We start from the raw sequence: 16,014 nt of genomic DNA on the forward strand, positions 1-16,014 counted from the left end.
GAGTAGGGATCGAATCCACAATTAGTCGATTTTACAGTCACATTACAGTTTACTGGCCTTAAAGAAATATTATTACAGAATTGCCTAAATATTGAACTAGTCCTCACCTCCCCACCTCCCTCATGACGTAAAGTGGGACACCCCACCCTTTTCCCGTTCCTGTAAAGATTTAGAGAAATTATTTTATTGGACGAGTTGTGTAGGGAATGAGATTTAATAACAACTAATATAAGATAAAATAATTAAGTTAAGTCACTTTACCTAAGACGGATTAAATACATCAGTGTTGGATCTATTCGAAGAGTCCTTCACTCACCGACCGGCTTGAAAAAGAAAATTTCTAAGGACCTTCGCGTTCTTGTATACGTGACGATTTTGGGTTCGATTCCCACTTCCCGCTCTGGTAACAACGTACCAATATAGCGCGGCAAGTTCCGCCACTCTGCACACAGTGTTTATTTTTCAGGAATTCCTAGACACTTTATCTCGGGTAGCTCGCGGCTCTCGCCAGGAAAAGCTCTCCTGGGTGTTTGCGCTATATGACGTGGACGGTGACGGGCGCATCTCCCGGTCGGAGATGCTAGCGGTCGTTCGGGCGGTGTATGAGCTGCTTGGGAGGGCTGCTGCTCCTCCTCTACACAAGGCGGCTGCTGAGGACCATGTTGATAGGATCTTCCATGTAACATATCTATAAGAGTGTCTATTTACCTGTAGTGACCGTAAACACGCCGGTTGTGGGTTCTTACTTACACGCAATGTTTCAAAAATTCAGCGGAAAGTGGAGAACGGAGAGGTCTATCACTAAGCTCTTCGTTCAGTAGGTAGGTACACTGAGTTGTGTACATGGAGACAATTAACATTATGTAATGCACCCTACGGCCGCGAAAAAAAAGATATGTCCATCTTTACATATACCGTCGTATTTTTGTCTTTTTGTCTATTTGTATTTTTACTAGAATAATAAATGAGTGATGTTGCTTGTATACCCGCAGCTGATGGACACGGACGCGGACGGGCTGGTGTCGCGCGAGGAGCTGGCGGTGTGGTGCGCGCGCGACCCCGCGCTGCTGCGCTCCCTGGACGCGCTCGACACCGTCTTGTGATCCGACGCGACCCTCGACACGAGTATGTACTTAGATATCTTTAAATAAACCAGCTTAGGCAGAGTGGGCAGAGGAAACAAGTACTGCGTTCCTCGCGCAGAGAACGCAGGGAACTAAACGCACTTTGTCTTGTTAACAGAGCAATTCCTCCGAGAGGGGATCCAAATCTGTCGCATTCACAGTCAGGCTGCGTCAGGTCGCTGGGCACTGTCCTTGTGCGAAATTTTTGTTCTTATTTTTTATATTTTTACAGTTTTGTTGAACTGAGCATCCACCACCGCCGTAACAACATGGGAACCGCTAAGTGCAAATTGTATACGCTTTCTTAATAAGTATTATTTTTCTTTTATTTCTTTAAATGAACATAAAGAGCATTTTAACAAAATACTAGGCTCCTTTTACTTACCTGCCATGCGGGATGCAGAGTTTTTTTTTACTTAATTGGCATTAGATATGGGAAATTGATCATCGTCGCTCTTCATCAAGGAGCGCGGGTTCAATAAACAGTCTTAAATTATTGAATTTTTCTTTTCGCAGTTGCTGTCGAAACAGATACAACTCTAGATGGAAACGAAACGCGCTCAACCATCTTAGAGGACTACAAATCTTCCAAAACTGACAAATCTCGTTCAATATCCACGGCATCTATAAACACAATCAAAACTGACAAAGCAGAATCTGATAAGGACAAGGGCTCCTTGTCGAAGTCCAGCTCAGCGACCAGCGGCAGGGTGGTGGCTAAGATGCTCCCTAAATCGATTTTGACCAATTCTCCGTCGAGGACTCCGCCGCCGCCTCCGCCGAGGATGAGGAGGTTAGTACTCAGAAATACATATTGAAAGAAAATCATATTTATTTCTTAACCAATATTTGACAGATTTGACTCGGGGAAACTCAGGGACCCCGTGCCAGGAGACTCTGTTCCCCTCGCACCGCCCCGGGTTTGATATATTGCGTGCTGTGTAGCAGAACCTAGTGTCGCTTTGTCTTGTTGTCTGAGCAAGAAAATGAAAATATTAAATAATTAATTTCCCCGAATGGAAATCGAAGCTACAACCGCTGAGGCTACAGTCACACGCTTGTGCCTCTGCGCCGCGAAACTTGTTTATGACAGCATGTGGCTGTCCTCATACTCGCACATACGATCTTAAAACATTTCAGTCTTGTATGCAGTAAAACAGTGTTACAAAATTGATTATTAAAATTAAAATTGTACTGTAGTAGTTATAGTAAAAGACTTATGTAGAGAGCGTTCCCTCTGCCTCCCCCTCCCCCGCCAGGGGTAGCGTCAGGTTAAGTTAAGTGACAAGGAAAAACATTGTTGTGACAAAATTGAAGAAATGAGATTCCTCGTCGTCGCGTCGAGATTTCTTTTTTAACCAACTTAAAAAAAATGGGAGAGGTTCCCAATTCGCCCGAATATTTGTTATGTATGTTCTTGTCAATGTGCCAAATTGTTAGTTTGCACAAAAATAATACCCAATTAAGATTAAACTTTTACATAGGACCTAGCACTATTTACTCATTTGAGAAGCATCCTTTCGAAGTCTACGCATCACTTTAAATCAGAAAATAAATTAATTTTTAACAAGAATAAAAACCGACTTCAAACAATGAACTAAAAAGTAATGTATAAAAAATAATTTCACAAACATTTTATAATTTTGAAGTCGGTGTGAAGTGAGTGTAGTGCTACAACAATCATATATGAACATTGTTATTAATCATATTAATATGAATGTTGATTTTCAGACAAGACTCGCAAGCCTCATCGAGCTCGACCCAGTCGCCGGCGCCGCCCGCACCCGCCAGGATCACAGCTACGGTAAGCAACGTAATAAGCAAAAACTTATTACGACTAAATAATAAGTATAATAAACTGAGGCCTTAACTGCCACAAGACAATTACTCTAATAAAACTAAAAACTAAACAAGATTAATGAAAACATCCAGCGTACAAGTACACAGTGTCACTACCGTCACTCCCGTCGCTCCCGTCGCTCCCGTCACTCACTCCCGTCACTGCCATCGCTCCCGTCGCTCCCGTCGCTCCCGTCGCTCGCGTCACTCCCGTCGCTCGCGTCACTCCCGTCGCTCCCGTCGCTCCCGTCACTGCCATCGCTCCCGTCGCTCCCGTCGCTCCCGTCGCTCCCGTCGCTCCCGTCACTCCCGTCGCTCCCGTCGCTCCCGTCGTTCCCGTCACTCGCGTCGCTCCCGTCACTACCGTCGCTCCCGCCACTCCCGTCGCTCCCGTCACTCCCATCGCTCCCGTCGCTCCCGTCGCTCCCGTCGCTCGCGTCTCTCCCGTCGCTACCGTCGCTCTCGTCGCTCCCGTCGCTCCCGTCGCTCCCGTCGCTCCCGTCGCTCCCGTCACTCACTCCCGTCACTGCCATCGCTCCCGTCACTCCCGTCGCTCCCGTCGCTCCCGTCGCTCCCGTCGCTCCCGTCACTCCCATCGCTCCCGTCGCTCCCGTCGCTCCCGTCGCTCCCGTCACTCCCGTCACTGCCATCGCTCCCGTCGCACCCGTCGCTCCCGTCGCTCCCGTCACTCCCGTCGCTCCCGTCGCTCCCGTCGCTCCCGTCGCTCCCGTCGCTCCCGTCGCTCCCGTCGCACCCGTCGCTGCCTCACTCCCGTCGCTCCCGTCACTCCCGTCGCTCCCGTCACTCCCATCGCTCCCGTCACTCCCGTCACTCCCGTCGCACCCGTCACTCCCGTCGCTCCCGTCGCTCCCGTCGCTCCCGTCGCTCCCGTCGCTCCCGTCGCACCCGTCGCTGCCTCACTCCCGTCGCTCCCGTCACTCCCGTCGCTCCCGTCACTCCCATCGCTCCCGTCACTCCCGTCACTCCCGTCGCTCCCGTCACTCCCATCGCTCCCGTCGCTCCCGTCGCTCCCGTCACTCCCGTCGCTCCCGTCGCTCCCGTCGCTCCCGTCGCTCCCGTCAGATATCTATAATTAATTGATACAGGTAACTTGTAACGTTTGTACATATTGTAATTTTGCTTATAATATAAATCTAATTTATCGATAAACAAATTTAGTTAATTTATTCTATTAACCCAAACCTGATATAAATCATGCCAAAAATAGCTGCATCCCACACGTAGCAAGGTCAAGTGCAAGGGCAGAGAGCACCTGGCTACCTAGTGTTAAACACTCTGTTCCCATTAAGGCACTCTCGTCCTCTGGAGGTATTTGCGTGTTGACTGGCGGAACTCAGTATAGCAATAGCAATATAACAATATAACACTTATCCTCCTCTTGTCCTTTCCGCAGGTGACTGACGAGGTTGCTCCTCGGAAGGCGAAGCGGAAAACAAACAGAACGCAACGATAAAACCACTCTCAATGTTCGGGAACAAACGCCACGTGCTTTAAAAATAATAAAATATATAAATGACGGAAAAGAATATTAAAATTACATATAAAAAAACAATGTAATTGGATTTGATCCTGCACTTCTTGGAATTTAAAACTTTCCATGGTTTTTGATATATTTTGGGAGGCGCAGGATTAAATATCTGCTTGTATTTTAATATTTTTATTATAAGAAGACGATTAACACCGCGTCGTCACGCCGTGCTGGGTGCGGCAGGTGCTCGTGACGTGGGTTGTGCACACAAGGCACAACCAGCCACATCAAATTTGTCTTTTCATTATAAATGTTTTTCTTTGATATTTTGTACAATAGTCATAATTATTTTTAATTTTAGATCTTCAAAAGACATTTTTAATGGCGATAGTAGTGTTAATCTCATACGTAGATAGTAAAATTGGAAGATAATTAATAAAAAATATAATGAATTCATATTAAAACACATAAAATAATGTTCTTTTCTTCCTTAACTTAAAATAGATCAGAGATCTCAGTTAAGATGTTTATTTATTTATTTATTTAGGTTAAGTTTTGTTATTTTTGTACAATATGCGTTATGTAGCACAATAATAAATGACTATCTTTCAAGATTATTCGAGCTTTTTAAAGTAATAATAAATCGGCAGACGTTATAATATGAATAGTTCTATTCTTCTACGATAGTGTTCATGTAACCTTCTTCAACGCTATTTTAAAGACAATTGAATGTTTCTTAAAAAGACACGACAAAGTGATATGTTCTTTCTACAGAACACTTTCTAAAACAACAGAGTCACGCGTGTTGTAGTACAGGCAGGCTGGCCTGGCTGTTTCTGGCTGTTTCTGGCTGTTTCTGGCTGTTTCTGGCTGAGTTCTGGTTCACTAATAGTATCAGTATACATACATATACAGTTGATATTTTAAGTAAAAAATATAAAATATAAAATTGTCTTTTTAAGTTATTCTTATTGTCCTTTAATAAGTCTTGAAATTTTGAAAGAATATAATTAAAGTAATATTTGATATAATATATAAACTTCGCTTACTTCAGAATATTGTCATCGTCGCTAAGAAATTGCGAGAAAATTCTATATTTAATAATATGTAGTACTTTAAAATTGTCAAATTTTGGTCCAAATTGATGCTCTTACTATTTAATACTTAGATTTAGAAGCAATTACTACTTTAGAATGAATCCTACTAAATTGCTTACTAATTTTTTCTAAATAATGTCTAGAATTTCCAAAATTTTATTAGTTTTTATCTATAGTTGAATAAAAATAATTTTAATATAAATCAATCGAAAGAATTTTATTATATTTTTATGATACGAATTGTGTTCCCGCGTTTGAAAATTTTCAAATTATTCACTTCCTGTTGTAGTTTCTTGCTGAATGCCAAATATGATAATAAAGTAGATTATAATATATTCAAAATAAGTAACATTCTCTTTGACACAAGCAATTTCAATTAATCATATTTTGAAATTAAATAATGAAGTATATTAAATTGTAAAAGGTTATTTAAATACATTTTTAGAATTTAAATAAGTTATAATTGACGAGCGTATTGTATAAAGTGATGGTGGACTGCTAGAAGTATTCCTCACAACAACAGGTGCCTACAGCATCATATTTGAACGTTGTAATTTGGTAAAAGATTATTGATACATTTATAAATACATACTTTTCGTTATCATTTAAATTTTGAAATCGGTTTTAGGTACATTGATAATAAATAATGAATGACAAGAATATCATAGATAAGAACAAGCACGTTTGTGAAGGGTTTTCCCGTACCTATTGTATATCTACATATTTTAGCTTCACACTGTATTCCGCATAAAGCAGGATAGGCCGAGGGAACCTGGGAACCTAGTGTTGCGACACTCCGTTCCTATTTAAACACTTCCATTGGCTATTTTCGTGCTCGTTATCAAAAATATAAAATATTGAATATCCTCGAGTGGGAATCGTACCCACGACCTGTCACGCTTACAGTCCCACGCTTGTGCCACAGCACCAAGACTGGCATCTAGCAAAATTATTTTTAATTTTGATCAGTATATTTTATTTCATCATTTTATATTTATGTATATATGATATTTATTATTTTTTTATTTGAATGCTCAACCCTATGTGAAATGTGTCAATTAAAAAACTTTATTTTTGTCGTATTTTTGTTTTATAATTATGATACAAGACATTTAATATTCAATATAAACTATAAACATATATCTAGTTACCTTCAGAAGTAACTTTCAGAAGTAACCCTTCGGGGTCCTATCAAAGTTAACCTCTCGCCTCGCCCGCTCTGGTGGCGGTAAGCTCTACACACTCTCTGCACTCGTATAGGACCCTCAAATGCCCTCAGAAATTACTCTAACATTCTTCCGCAGTCGTTTACTTACAACTGTTTGGTACCTGCGTAGTGTAAGCATAGGTGATGATATCTTACGTAAAATAGTTTCTATGTACTCTAATAAATCTTCTATTTCAAGTTACCACACTATCAAGTTGTTTTATTTGTTTGACCTATATATATATATATATATATAGGTCGGCGCCACCCAACATTCGTAATACTGTGCATTAAGTGGCGGAACTAGGCGCTGCGTTTTGTCTACTAGAGCGGACCTATGCATCACCATTCCTCCGAGTGGAACTGGAACTCTCAAACGTCGTGTTGTCAGCTAGACGTTTTCCCATTTCGCAATAATGGCTTCTAATCAAATTAGTCGACTGAATTTCTTGACATGTTCATTATAGAAATTAAAAATAAATGAGGCGTGTCTCACACGGTCGAAGCGAAGCGAATTGGACTAATTAATGCTCTAGTACAATTGAATATAAGAGTGCTGTAGAGACCCTCAGTCGGGAAGCCAAGATGGATATGGTACTTGGTAAGTGGTTAGGTATATATGTTTAGTTGTAGTTGAAGATAAAAATTATATCCACTAAATAAACAAAAAAACAACTTCATAGAAAGGCATAAAGTATCTAAGAGGATTCTGGACCTAATTCTGGAGGCATTGCGTGTTGAGTGGCGAAACTCAACGCCGTGCTTTACCTCGATACCAGAGCGAAGAAATGAAAATATACATTTAAATAAATATTTCATTTCCTCCACAGCTTGCCGCGTTTACAGTCGCACTTCTGGACTCGAGCCAAAAAATCAGTTAACTGTTGCATCCACTAGTAAGCCAATTATAAAACATCGTGTCTTAATTTTTATACGTTTCATAAATAACATTTTTGTATTCCTAAGTGTGGAATAACACTTTACAAATGTAAAAAAGAAAACTGAAAAGTTAAAATAGATAGGTATAGGTATTTCATATAAAAAGTGTAGTTCATTTTTACTAAAAACTTAAGTTACAAATTAGTACAGAAGCCGGTGGGCGAGTCCTCCTCGCACTTAACCAGTTTTTTTTCGGATAGAAAGTGAAAATGCAAACACAGGGTACTAATTTTTTACAAATATTTTAAAAATATATTTTTTTTCAGCATTATTTCTATTTCAATTCGTCTCAGGACTATGCGTCAATCTTGTGTCGATGGACAATTTTGTACGAAATAATACACTTCTAGAAGCATCGAGAGACTCGATGGGGATGTTGTCTCGTCAAGGACTAATTGATAATAACAACAAACTGGCTCGAGCGAGGAGAGTCTTTAAAGTAGTTCCAGTTAAGACCAACCAAAGATGGAATAAAAAATTCTCAGTCCAACCTGAAGTACACGATATAAACCAAGACATCCCCGTTGCTATCATAGTGGCCGCTAAACCTGCCCTGCGGAGGTTAAATATAAGGAATGAAAGCGAAGTGCCTCTCAACACGGCAACGGCCGTGAACGTCAATCTTACAGAAAGTAAAACGCAAAATGTCCACGCTGAAGGTGATCCCCTTATTACAAATAACTCTCCGTACGAAGATAACGAAAATCAAATCATATCAAATTTAGGACAATCTATAGGTAACATTCAGAATATTTTTACCAAGGTGCCACATCTAGATGAATCTAAGGAAGAAGCTTACGAAACTAAAGATGTTACAGAATCAAGCAAAATTGATGAAGAAAACGATAATGACAATTCAAAACAACCTAACGTAGACAACTCCCCGGTCCTTGAAATACTAGGGAAGGAACCTTTACATAATGAGCATGAACATGACATAGTTGGAACTGATGAAGAAAGATCCGTTACGTCTGTAATAAACAAAAATTTGTGTAATACAAGTGAAACTAATTTGCAAAAATCAAAATGTAGTACAGGGCACGATGAATTTCACAAGTTTTTGAAAAAGTTACACCAGGACCCTCGTAGGAGAGACTTCAACGTGTTTTTCATTGTTAAAGATTGATTTTTAGCAACGACTTCATTGAGATGTAATAAATATTAATATTTTTGTCGCAATTTTATTTCCTGTTTTCATTAAAAAACTTGTTGTTTATTGCAAAGTGACATAATTATATGTTTATATTATTAGTATGTAGTTATATTATTAGTATGTCATCGTATATGTTTGTAAGTAAGAGTTTGCTACATATGTACTTATGTATTTACATATATACCTAAATAACTCAAGTACACCGCCTACCGCTGTCCGTCTGTCTGTCTATCAAGACCATGTGTCTCGGGGATGCTTGGAGATATCGGATTGAAATTGAAACCATATAGTCATATCTACGGCCCCAAGTTTACCTGATACAAAACATATTTTTATATTTACTTAGAAAAAAGATATGGCCGTTTTAATCCCAAAGATACATATTTCGACACTATGAAGGGAAATTCATAGGGGACTTCCGGTTGACCTAGAATTATGAAATTTAGCAGCTAGCATCTACAGGGTAGTGTTCGCTCAGGGAAAAATCTGAAACTAACATTTATGGTTAAATCCAAAAAAATAATAACCTTAATAGAGGGGCAAAATATGGTAATAAAGCTAGTTAAGCTAGTTCAAGTGAGGTATCAGATGAAAGGACCCTGACTAAGCTAAGCCTGAATTACAGAACACTCGGCGGCCGAGCCCGACTCGAGCTTGTCGGGTTTTCTCTTTACTAGCTCCACGCCGCAAATACCCTGTACTGCCTATTTGGGAAACATTGCGTGTTCAGTAAAATATAAAAATAAAAATATTTCCTTTTCCTGTATTACGGGAGTCGACTGTCGAGTCTACTAAGTGGGACGCTGTGCTGCTACACAACGCCTAATCTATGTACCTATGAAGTCCTTCAGGTGACCTTTTTTGAATCGACCTACATTCATATCAAAAGTAGTATAAGTTAAAATACGATTATCGAATTGATAATATTTACTACACGGTTACCAGTTCAAGTTCAGTTGAACTAGTAGTTTACTGGTTCCGTATGTACTTAATAACATAAAACAATTTAGGAGAATTAAATACAAAAAAATGCATTTTGAAAAGAAAAAATAATAGTTAACAATCCCCTTGACGTTCATTTGGTCATTGTATATAAGTAGTTCCCAAGTAAGAACAAAATAAGTGATATGGGCCAGTCTACGCAACTTCTTTCTTTCCGCATATCGGAGGGTAGACAAAGGCAACCTGATGTGAAGATTAACGACGCGGACCCATTTTTAGTGGTTACACTATAAGTATACTTCTCTACAATGGTTTTCCAGAACTCCCTACCGTACCCAAATAATCAAAAAATGAAACGTATATAAATGCCGCCATAAAATTTAAACTGAATATTCACAATAACAGTAATCAACATGAAGTTAGTTCTATTTATAATTGGCCTGACCCTGGTCAATGCAAGGGGCGTCTTCGAACTCATCACCTTGGACTACCACGAGAGTGTCGGCATCCCAACGGCTGAACGTCTGCAGAATGCCGAAGCAGCTCAGGACTTCGATGGTGCCAGAATCATAGGAGGGCAACTAGCGTCGTTGGGCTCAAATCCATATTTGGTAATCAATCTATTTTAAAAAATGCGTAATTTGCGTTAAGATATATTTTTCAATCACTTACTATCAATTAGAGGTACCTACTATATAAGAATTTCGACTTACAGTTTAAGTAGTCGGCCTAGCAATGTATGATATAGCTTTGCAGAGCCACCTGTAAAAGAGTCCTTTTAGAAAAATAACATTACATGCATGTTATGTTTCCAGGGCGGTCTCCTCGTAACTCTTACATCAGGAAGATCATCAATGTGTGGCTCCTCCTTAGTCTCCAATACTCGGCTGGTAACCGCAGCCCACTGCTGGAGAGACCGCAGTAACCAGGGCAGGCAGCTCACGGTAGTCCTCGGTTCCACGAATCTGTTCTCCGGAGGTCACAGGGTCCCCACCAGCAACGTACAAGTCCATGCGAGCTACAATGTCAACAATCTAAACAATGATGTTGCCGTTATTAGTATTCCTTTTGTAGCGTACAGTAGTGAGTTGTATGATTATTTATAATATTTAAAATTTTTAGCACTTCTAACATAAGTTATAAAGATATAGGATTTCATTTAAATAAATTATTAGTCCACTGAGTCACCAAATCAAACGGCTTAAATATGCTTGCTAATGCTTGTTAAACTCGTGGAAAGTCTACTCTGTTCTTGTATCAATTCTCATATGGTCCATCTTCTACAGATATCATCGGTAACATCGCCCTGCCTTCCGGACAGTTGCTCAATGTTGACTTCGTAGGGCAGCGCGTCGTCGCCGCCGGCTTCGGGAGGATTGCTGATTGTGAGTTGTTTTTGGACAAGTGGATTATCAATCGCTTTCTTCTAAAGGAAAATCTTAATAAACATACTTTGTATATAACTTAATGTTTTTAGCTTAACACTGTATCCTGCTCATAGTATGGTACGCTGAGGGAACCTGCGAACATAGTGTTAAGGTACTTCGTTCCCAATAAGACACTTCCTTTCCCTACAGAAGATATTGCGTGTTAAACAGTGGTACTCAACGCCGCGTTTTGCCTCGTTACCAGAGTGACAAAATGAAACATTTAAATATTTAATTTTCGACCCAGTTTTCGAGTAATTAAATAAAAATCCTCCAAATAGGAATCAAACCCACCTGTGGGACGCTGTCTCACTGCACCATACCAGCCTAAGAAAAGATTAAGAAAAACATTATCTAACTCCATTTCATGTAACTGCTAGCGGCGGCCGGCAGTAACAACCAGGATCTCCGCCAAGTGACTCTCTCTGTGATCAGCAACACTGAGTGCCGCAATGTCTTCGGAGGCAGCACCATCATCAGCTCTACCCTCTGCACCAGCGGCGCGGGCAGTGTGGGGGTCTGCAGCGGGGACTCGGGGGGTCCCCTCGCGTATACGAGCAGTGGAGCTAGACATTTGGTAAATTTGAAACATTGGCGTGATAAGTGGGGGAACTCGACTCAAAATAGTTTTAGACATATTTTCGAGCCGATGTCTAGGATTGAACTAATTTAATTTTGTTTTATTTTAATGACACCTTCTTCTCCCCAGATTGGTATTACTTCTTTCGGATCATCTCGCGGCTGTCAGATCGGGTTCCCGTCAGGGTTCGCACGAGTGACGTCATTTGCCAGTTGGATACAGGCGCGGCTATAAGTTCTGCATAGAATAATGGATTATAATAAAAGATTGTATATATGAGTAGACTTTTTTGTATGTTTTAAAGAATAAATAAGTAAGAGGTTGATGACAGTGGACGAAGAGAAAAGGTATGTATGCATCCCTCCGTTAGCCCCGCTAGGGTTCCTCTGCTCTTATTACCAGAGCGCACAGACGTAGGTAATGTCGTCGTGCCTCAGTAAGTATACTAATACTGTCACGTAGGTACACTAGATATGAAATATTGCGTATAAAATGTAAGTAGATAACAATATCAAGTTAAGTACAGAAAGAGAAACAGATAGAGATAAAGTTTGCGACGAGATGCGAACATATCGACCGAATACAGATATACTTGTATAAAAAATAAAAACCCACTGCTTTATCTTTTGTTAATGATTTATTTTTTAATCACTTGTTTTTTTCTTTTTCATCGTAATCTATTTTTAATAAAATGTTAATAGTTGGTTCTGTATAATTTGCATGTTAAAGACATAATATAGCCCTAATAATTCTGCATAACAACGAAACGTCAAGAATAAGTAAATAAACTATAACTAATAAACTATAATAATATGGCACTTTAGGAAAAGTTAAAAAAAAGATAAATTGGCTGTTGTACACATGTGATGCAGTGTTCATTCTATCACCAGTCCACTCGGCTCCCATCAGGGCGCTCGCTCGCGCTGTCGGCGCCGCGACCGGCCTCTACAACAGAACTTATTGACAACTATATCGGAAACGTTATTCCTATTCTATAATCTATTTTATATCAGCGTTATGGTTTTTAATATCTTCTGACAGTACCCAAAAAAAAAACTTCTATAAATAGCGTTACACAAATTGTCACCTACATTATTTACCATGAAATTCCTGATCCTTCTCTCCGCTCTTTGCGCGGTTAACGCCCGCTATGTCTACGAACCTATCGAAGTGGACTATCACAATAAGATAGGTATTCCCCTGGCCAGCCGGCTGAAGGCAGCAGAGGCAGCCAGGGACTTTGATGGAGGCAGGATCGTCGGAGGAAACATAGCAGCTTTGGGATCTCATCCATATTTGGTAAATATACACGTAATACTTTTAAAATTTTAAATAATTGGCAGAATGCTGTGCCTCATAATGTATGGTTTAAAAAGAATAGACCCAGATAAGAGTAAAGATGTTATCCCTTTTTATATGTTTCGCCTTTCTCATTGATTTTTAACGTATCTCTTGATCGTTCCTCCAAGTTCAGTGCAAAATAATATATCGACGTTGTAAACAGCTTATGCAACTAAACCTTTATGGATAAATTGTCTGCTGCACGTGATGTAGGGCAAACTTTCGATGTCATATGTATGGACATTAATTATACAGTATATCCAATAGCTCTTACTACATCAATAACTTTTCATTTCAAGAAGTCATAAAGAGATCTTGAAATAGTTCTAGAATCAAATGCATAGCATGCATGCATGCAATCGGATTTCTCTTACGTAACTGTAAGGAATTTAGGAAATGTGGTACTAAAATTTGTTTATACGAGTATAATGAACTAGCATATATTGTGTGTTTTAGAATCCAAATTATTAAATTAAATTAAATTAAAAAAAAATCTATTGCATATCTCATATTACTGTCAGGTAAGTAGTTAAGTTTGTACATAATTATAAGGACCTACTGTATCTGATTGAAGATATTTGCCTGACAATCCTTTTCTATTTAAGCTTGTAAGGGGTTCAATTGATTCAGATTGCTGATTCTAGGGTGGTCTCGTCGTCACCCTCACCACCGGTCAAACATCAACATGTGGGTCATCCCTCCTCACCAACACTCGGGTAGTAACCGCCGCTCACTGCTGGATGACCGAGAAATCTCAGGGCAAATCCATAACAGTGGTCCTCGGCTCCTTAAACATCTTTTCCGGTGGTCAGCGACCAAGCGCCACTGGTATCCAACTCCACGCCAGCTATAACATGAAGAACTTGAACAATGATATTGCTATCATCACTATCCCATGGGTGACTTATACCAGTAAGTGTATTTTTTAGCTTCACGGTTTATCCTGGATATGGCAGGGTGAGTGTTACTCAACTTTGTCTTATTACCAGGGAGATGACATCTAAGTAATATATTCCCCCTAATGGGGACCATATCCACAAACGTCGTGTTTATACTCTTATGTACAAAGATATTATTCAACAATTATAAAAATATATTTGTGTTGTGTTATCAGGTTATAATAATTCTTTAGTAAAGTAGGAAAATTTTATTATCATTAATATATAATCAACATTATGATTATATATCACGAATGTGAAGGTCTTGGATTTGTTTAGATTAGAAAAGATCCGGGTTAGGTTCCGTCGTCGAACCCACGAGTCACGGTATACAAGATGTGGCAGATGTGCAAAGATAAACACAAAGTTATAAATAGTGTTTGTTAGCTCCACATTAGCAAGGCACTTCAAAGCAGGACAGAGAGGACCTGGACACCCACCTGAACACACACCGTCCCCCACGCACCGCCCATTTTCATTAAATCGTGGATCTATAGACCGCGCTTTCTCTACTTACCAGAACAAGGAAATAATAATTATCTCATTTCAGATGCTATTAACAAAGTGGTGCTGCCTTCCGGCTCTCTATTAAACAACAATTTCGCCGGATGGAATGCGCTCGCCGCTGGATACGGCAGGATATCTGACAGTAAGTGACTAAACATGGCCTGTGCCTGTGCCTGTGTGCCCGTCGTGTTGCAGGGCAGCTCCAAGCAGAGCCTGGGATTGCCCCCCTCACTCCTCTTGCAATACGACGGGCACTTGGAGTCCAATAGATGTTGTGTATTTACTTTTCTTTATAGGTAGTATAAACAAAATTGTAGACATTGTACATAATATACAATATTTGTTTTCAGATCTTTTCGTTAGTAACAATGTAAAACGTGAAGTTACCCTGAGTGTGATCGCTAACGCCAACTGCGCAAGTATCTACGGTTCAAGCTCAGTGCTCGCGTCCACCCTCTGCACCAGCGGTGCCCAGGGTCGGGCTATCTGCGACGGTGACTCTGGCGGACCCCTCGTCGTGGTCAGCGGTGGTAGCAGAGTCCTGGTAAAACTACTAACAATTTATGATTCTATTTTATCTAAGATTAGTGTAAATGTGTTTAATTATTTGTGATCAACCATAAAACGTATTAAGTACGTTTTTTATATACCTACTATGTATTTACAACTTCCAGATCGGTGTAGTGTCGTTCCGTCCCGGCGCCGGCTGCCAGTCCGGGTTGCCCTCCGGGTATGCACGAGTCACCTCCTTCATCAGCTGGGTCAACGCACGCATTTAAATAAAATATTAATTTTACATGTATTCTTTTGGATTTTTGTTTATGTTTTCACTTAAAACTATCCTCGTTGTAAAGAAATATTTTAATTTGATTTAGTTAGTAGTGTAATGATTTTATATAAATAGTTTTTATATTTACGATAATTTGTTATAGAAAAATGTAAATCAACCTCTTTGTTTAATAAAAAGATATATTTGAAAATTTATACATAGAACTAGCGCGACGCTTGACGTGTTGAAAATTCTGATGCGCATTATTAGATTTGCAGCTGAAGAGGAAAGTGGTCCTCTAGAATAAAATATTGTATTATAATTTAAGATATACAGTGTACAAGCCTAATGGTATCTAGCCCTGGAAGAAGTATAAGTTCTGTAAAAGTCCTGAGATATAAATTGTACAAGCCTAATGTTATTTAGCCCTGGAAGAAATATAAGTTCTGTAAAAGCCTCGAGGTGTTTGATTTCTTTACAGTCAGAAGCGGGATCAGATTCCGCCCCAAAGTGAGGTACGTACAACAAAAACATGGAAATCAAGTTTTCCACTGCTAGCTTTTGTAGATATTATTGGTCGGAGAGCTTTTGATTGAAAATTTAGTCACTTTAAGAGTTATTATGCATTTTATTAGAATACTATGAAGATTAAGTATAATTTA

General features: G+C 39.7%; 3 protein-coding genes across 15 annotated transcripts in view; all 3 read left to right on the forward strand.

Moving 5' to 3' along the window:
• The window catches only part of LOC146538733 (Kv channel-interacting protein 4-like), a 52,131-nt gene extending 45,161 nt beyond the window's left edge, over positions 1-6,970 (forward strand). For 12 of the 13 annotated variants that reach the window (XM_085187345.1, XM_085187347.1, XM_085187358.1 and 9 more), the window contains 5 exons: positions 467-679; positions 993-1,125; positions 1,641-1,917; positions 2,856-2,928; positions 4,378-6,970. In XM_085187345.1, coding sequence (XP_085043471.1) covers positions 467-679; positions 993-1,103 — 324 coding nt within the window. In that variant the 3' untranslated portion in view covers positions 1,104-1,125; positions 1,641-1,917; positions 2,856-2,928; positions 4,378-6,970. Of the gene's footprint in view, positions 1-466; positions 680-992; positions 1,126-1,356; positions 1,417-1,640; positions 1,918-2,855; positions 2,929-4,377 lie in introns of all 13 variants that reach the window. The other variant, XM_085187346.1, reaches the window with a different exon arrangement.
• Positions 6,971-9,653: 2,683 nt separating this feature from the next.
• Positions 9,654-12,806, forward strand: LOC146538735 (epithelial serine protease-like). The gene is made up of 5 exons (XM_085187364.1): positions 9,654-10,401; positions 10,606-10,873; positions 11,077-11,175; positions 11,598-11,794; positions 11,927-12,806. Exons 1-5 carry the CDS (start codon positions 10,204-10,206, stop codon positions 12,029-12,031), a joined length of 867 nt encoding a protein of 288 aa, XP_085043490.1. The 5' UTR covers positions 9,654-10,203; the 3' UTR covers positions 12,032-12,806.
• A 76-nt stretch (positions 12,807-12,882) lies between these two features.
• On the forward strand, positions 12,883-15,385 carry LOC146538736 (collagenase-like). The gene is made up of 5 exons (XM_085187363.1): positions 12,883-13,096; positions 13,783-14,050; positions 14,627-14,725; positions 14,934-15,127; positions 15,258-15,385. The coding sequence occupies exons 1-5, from the start codon at positions 12,899-12,901 to the stop codon at positions 15,360-15,362; spliced, it is 864 nt and encodes a 287-aa protein (XP_085043489.1). The 5' UTR covers positions 12,883-12,898; the 3' UTR covers positions 15,363-15,385.
• Positions 15,386-16,014: the final 629 nt, after the last annotated feature.

This window comes from Heliconius melpomene, chromosome 6 (assembly GCF_056956725.1).
Source record: "Heliconius melpomene rosina isolate 202511_hmr_F chromosome 6, ASM5695672v1, whole genome shotgun sequence".
NCBI lineage: Eukaryota > Metazoa > Arthropoda > Insecta > Lepidoptera > Nymphalidae > Heliconius > Heliconius melpomene.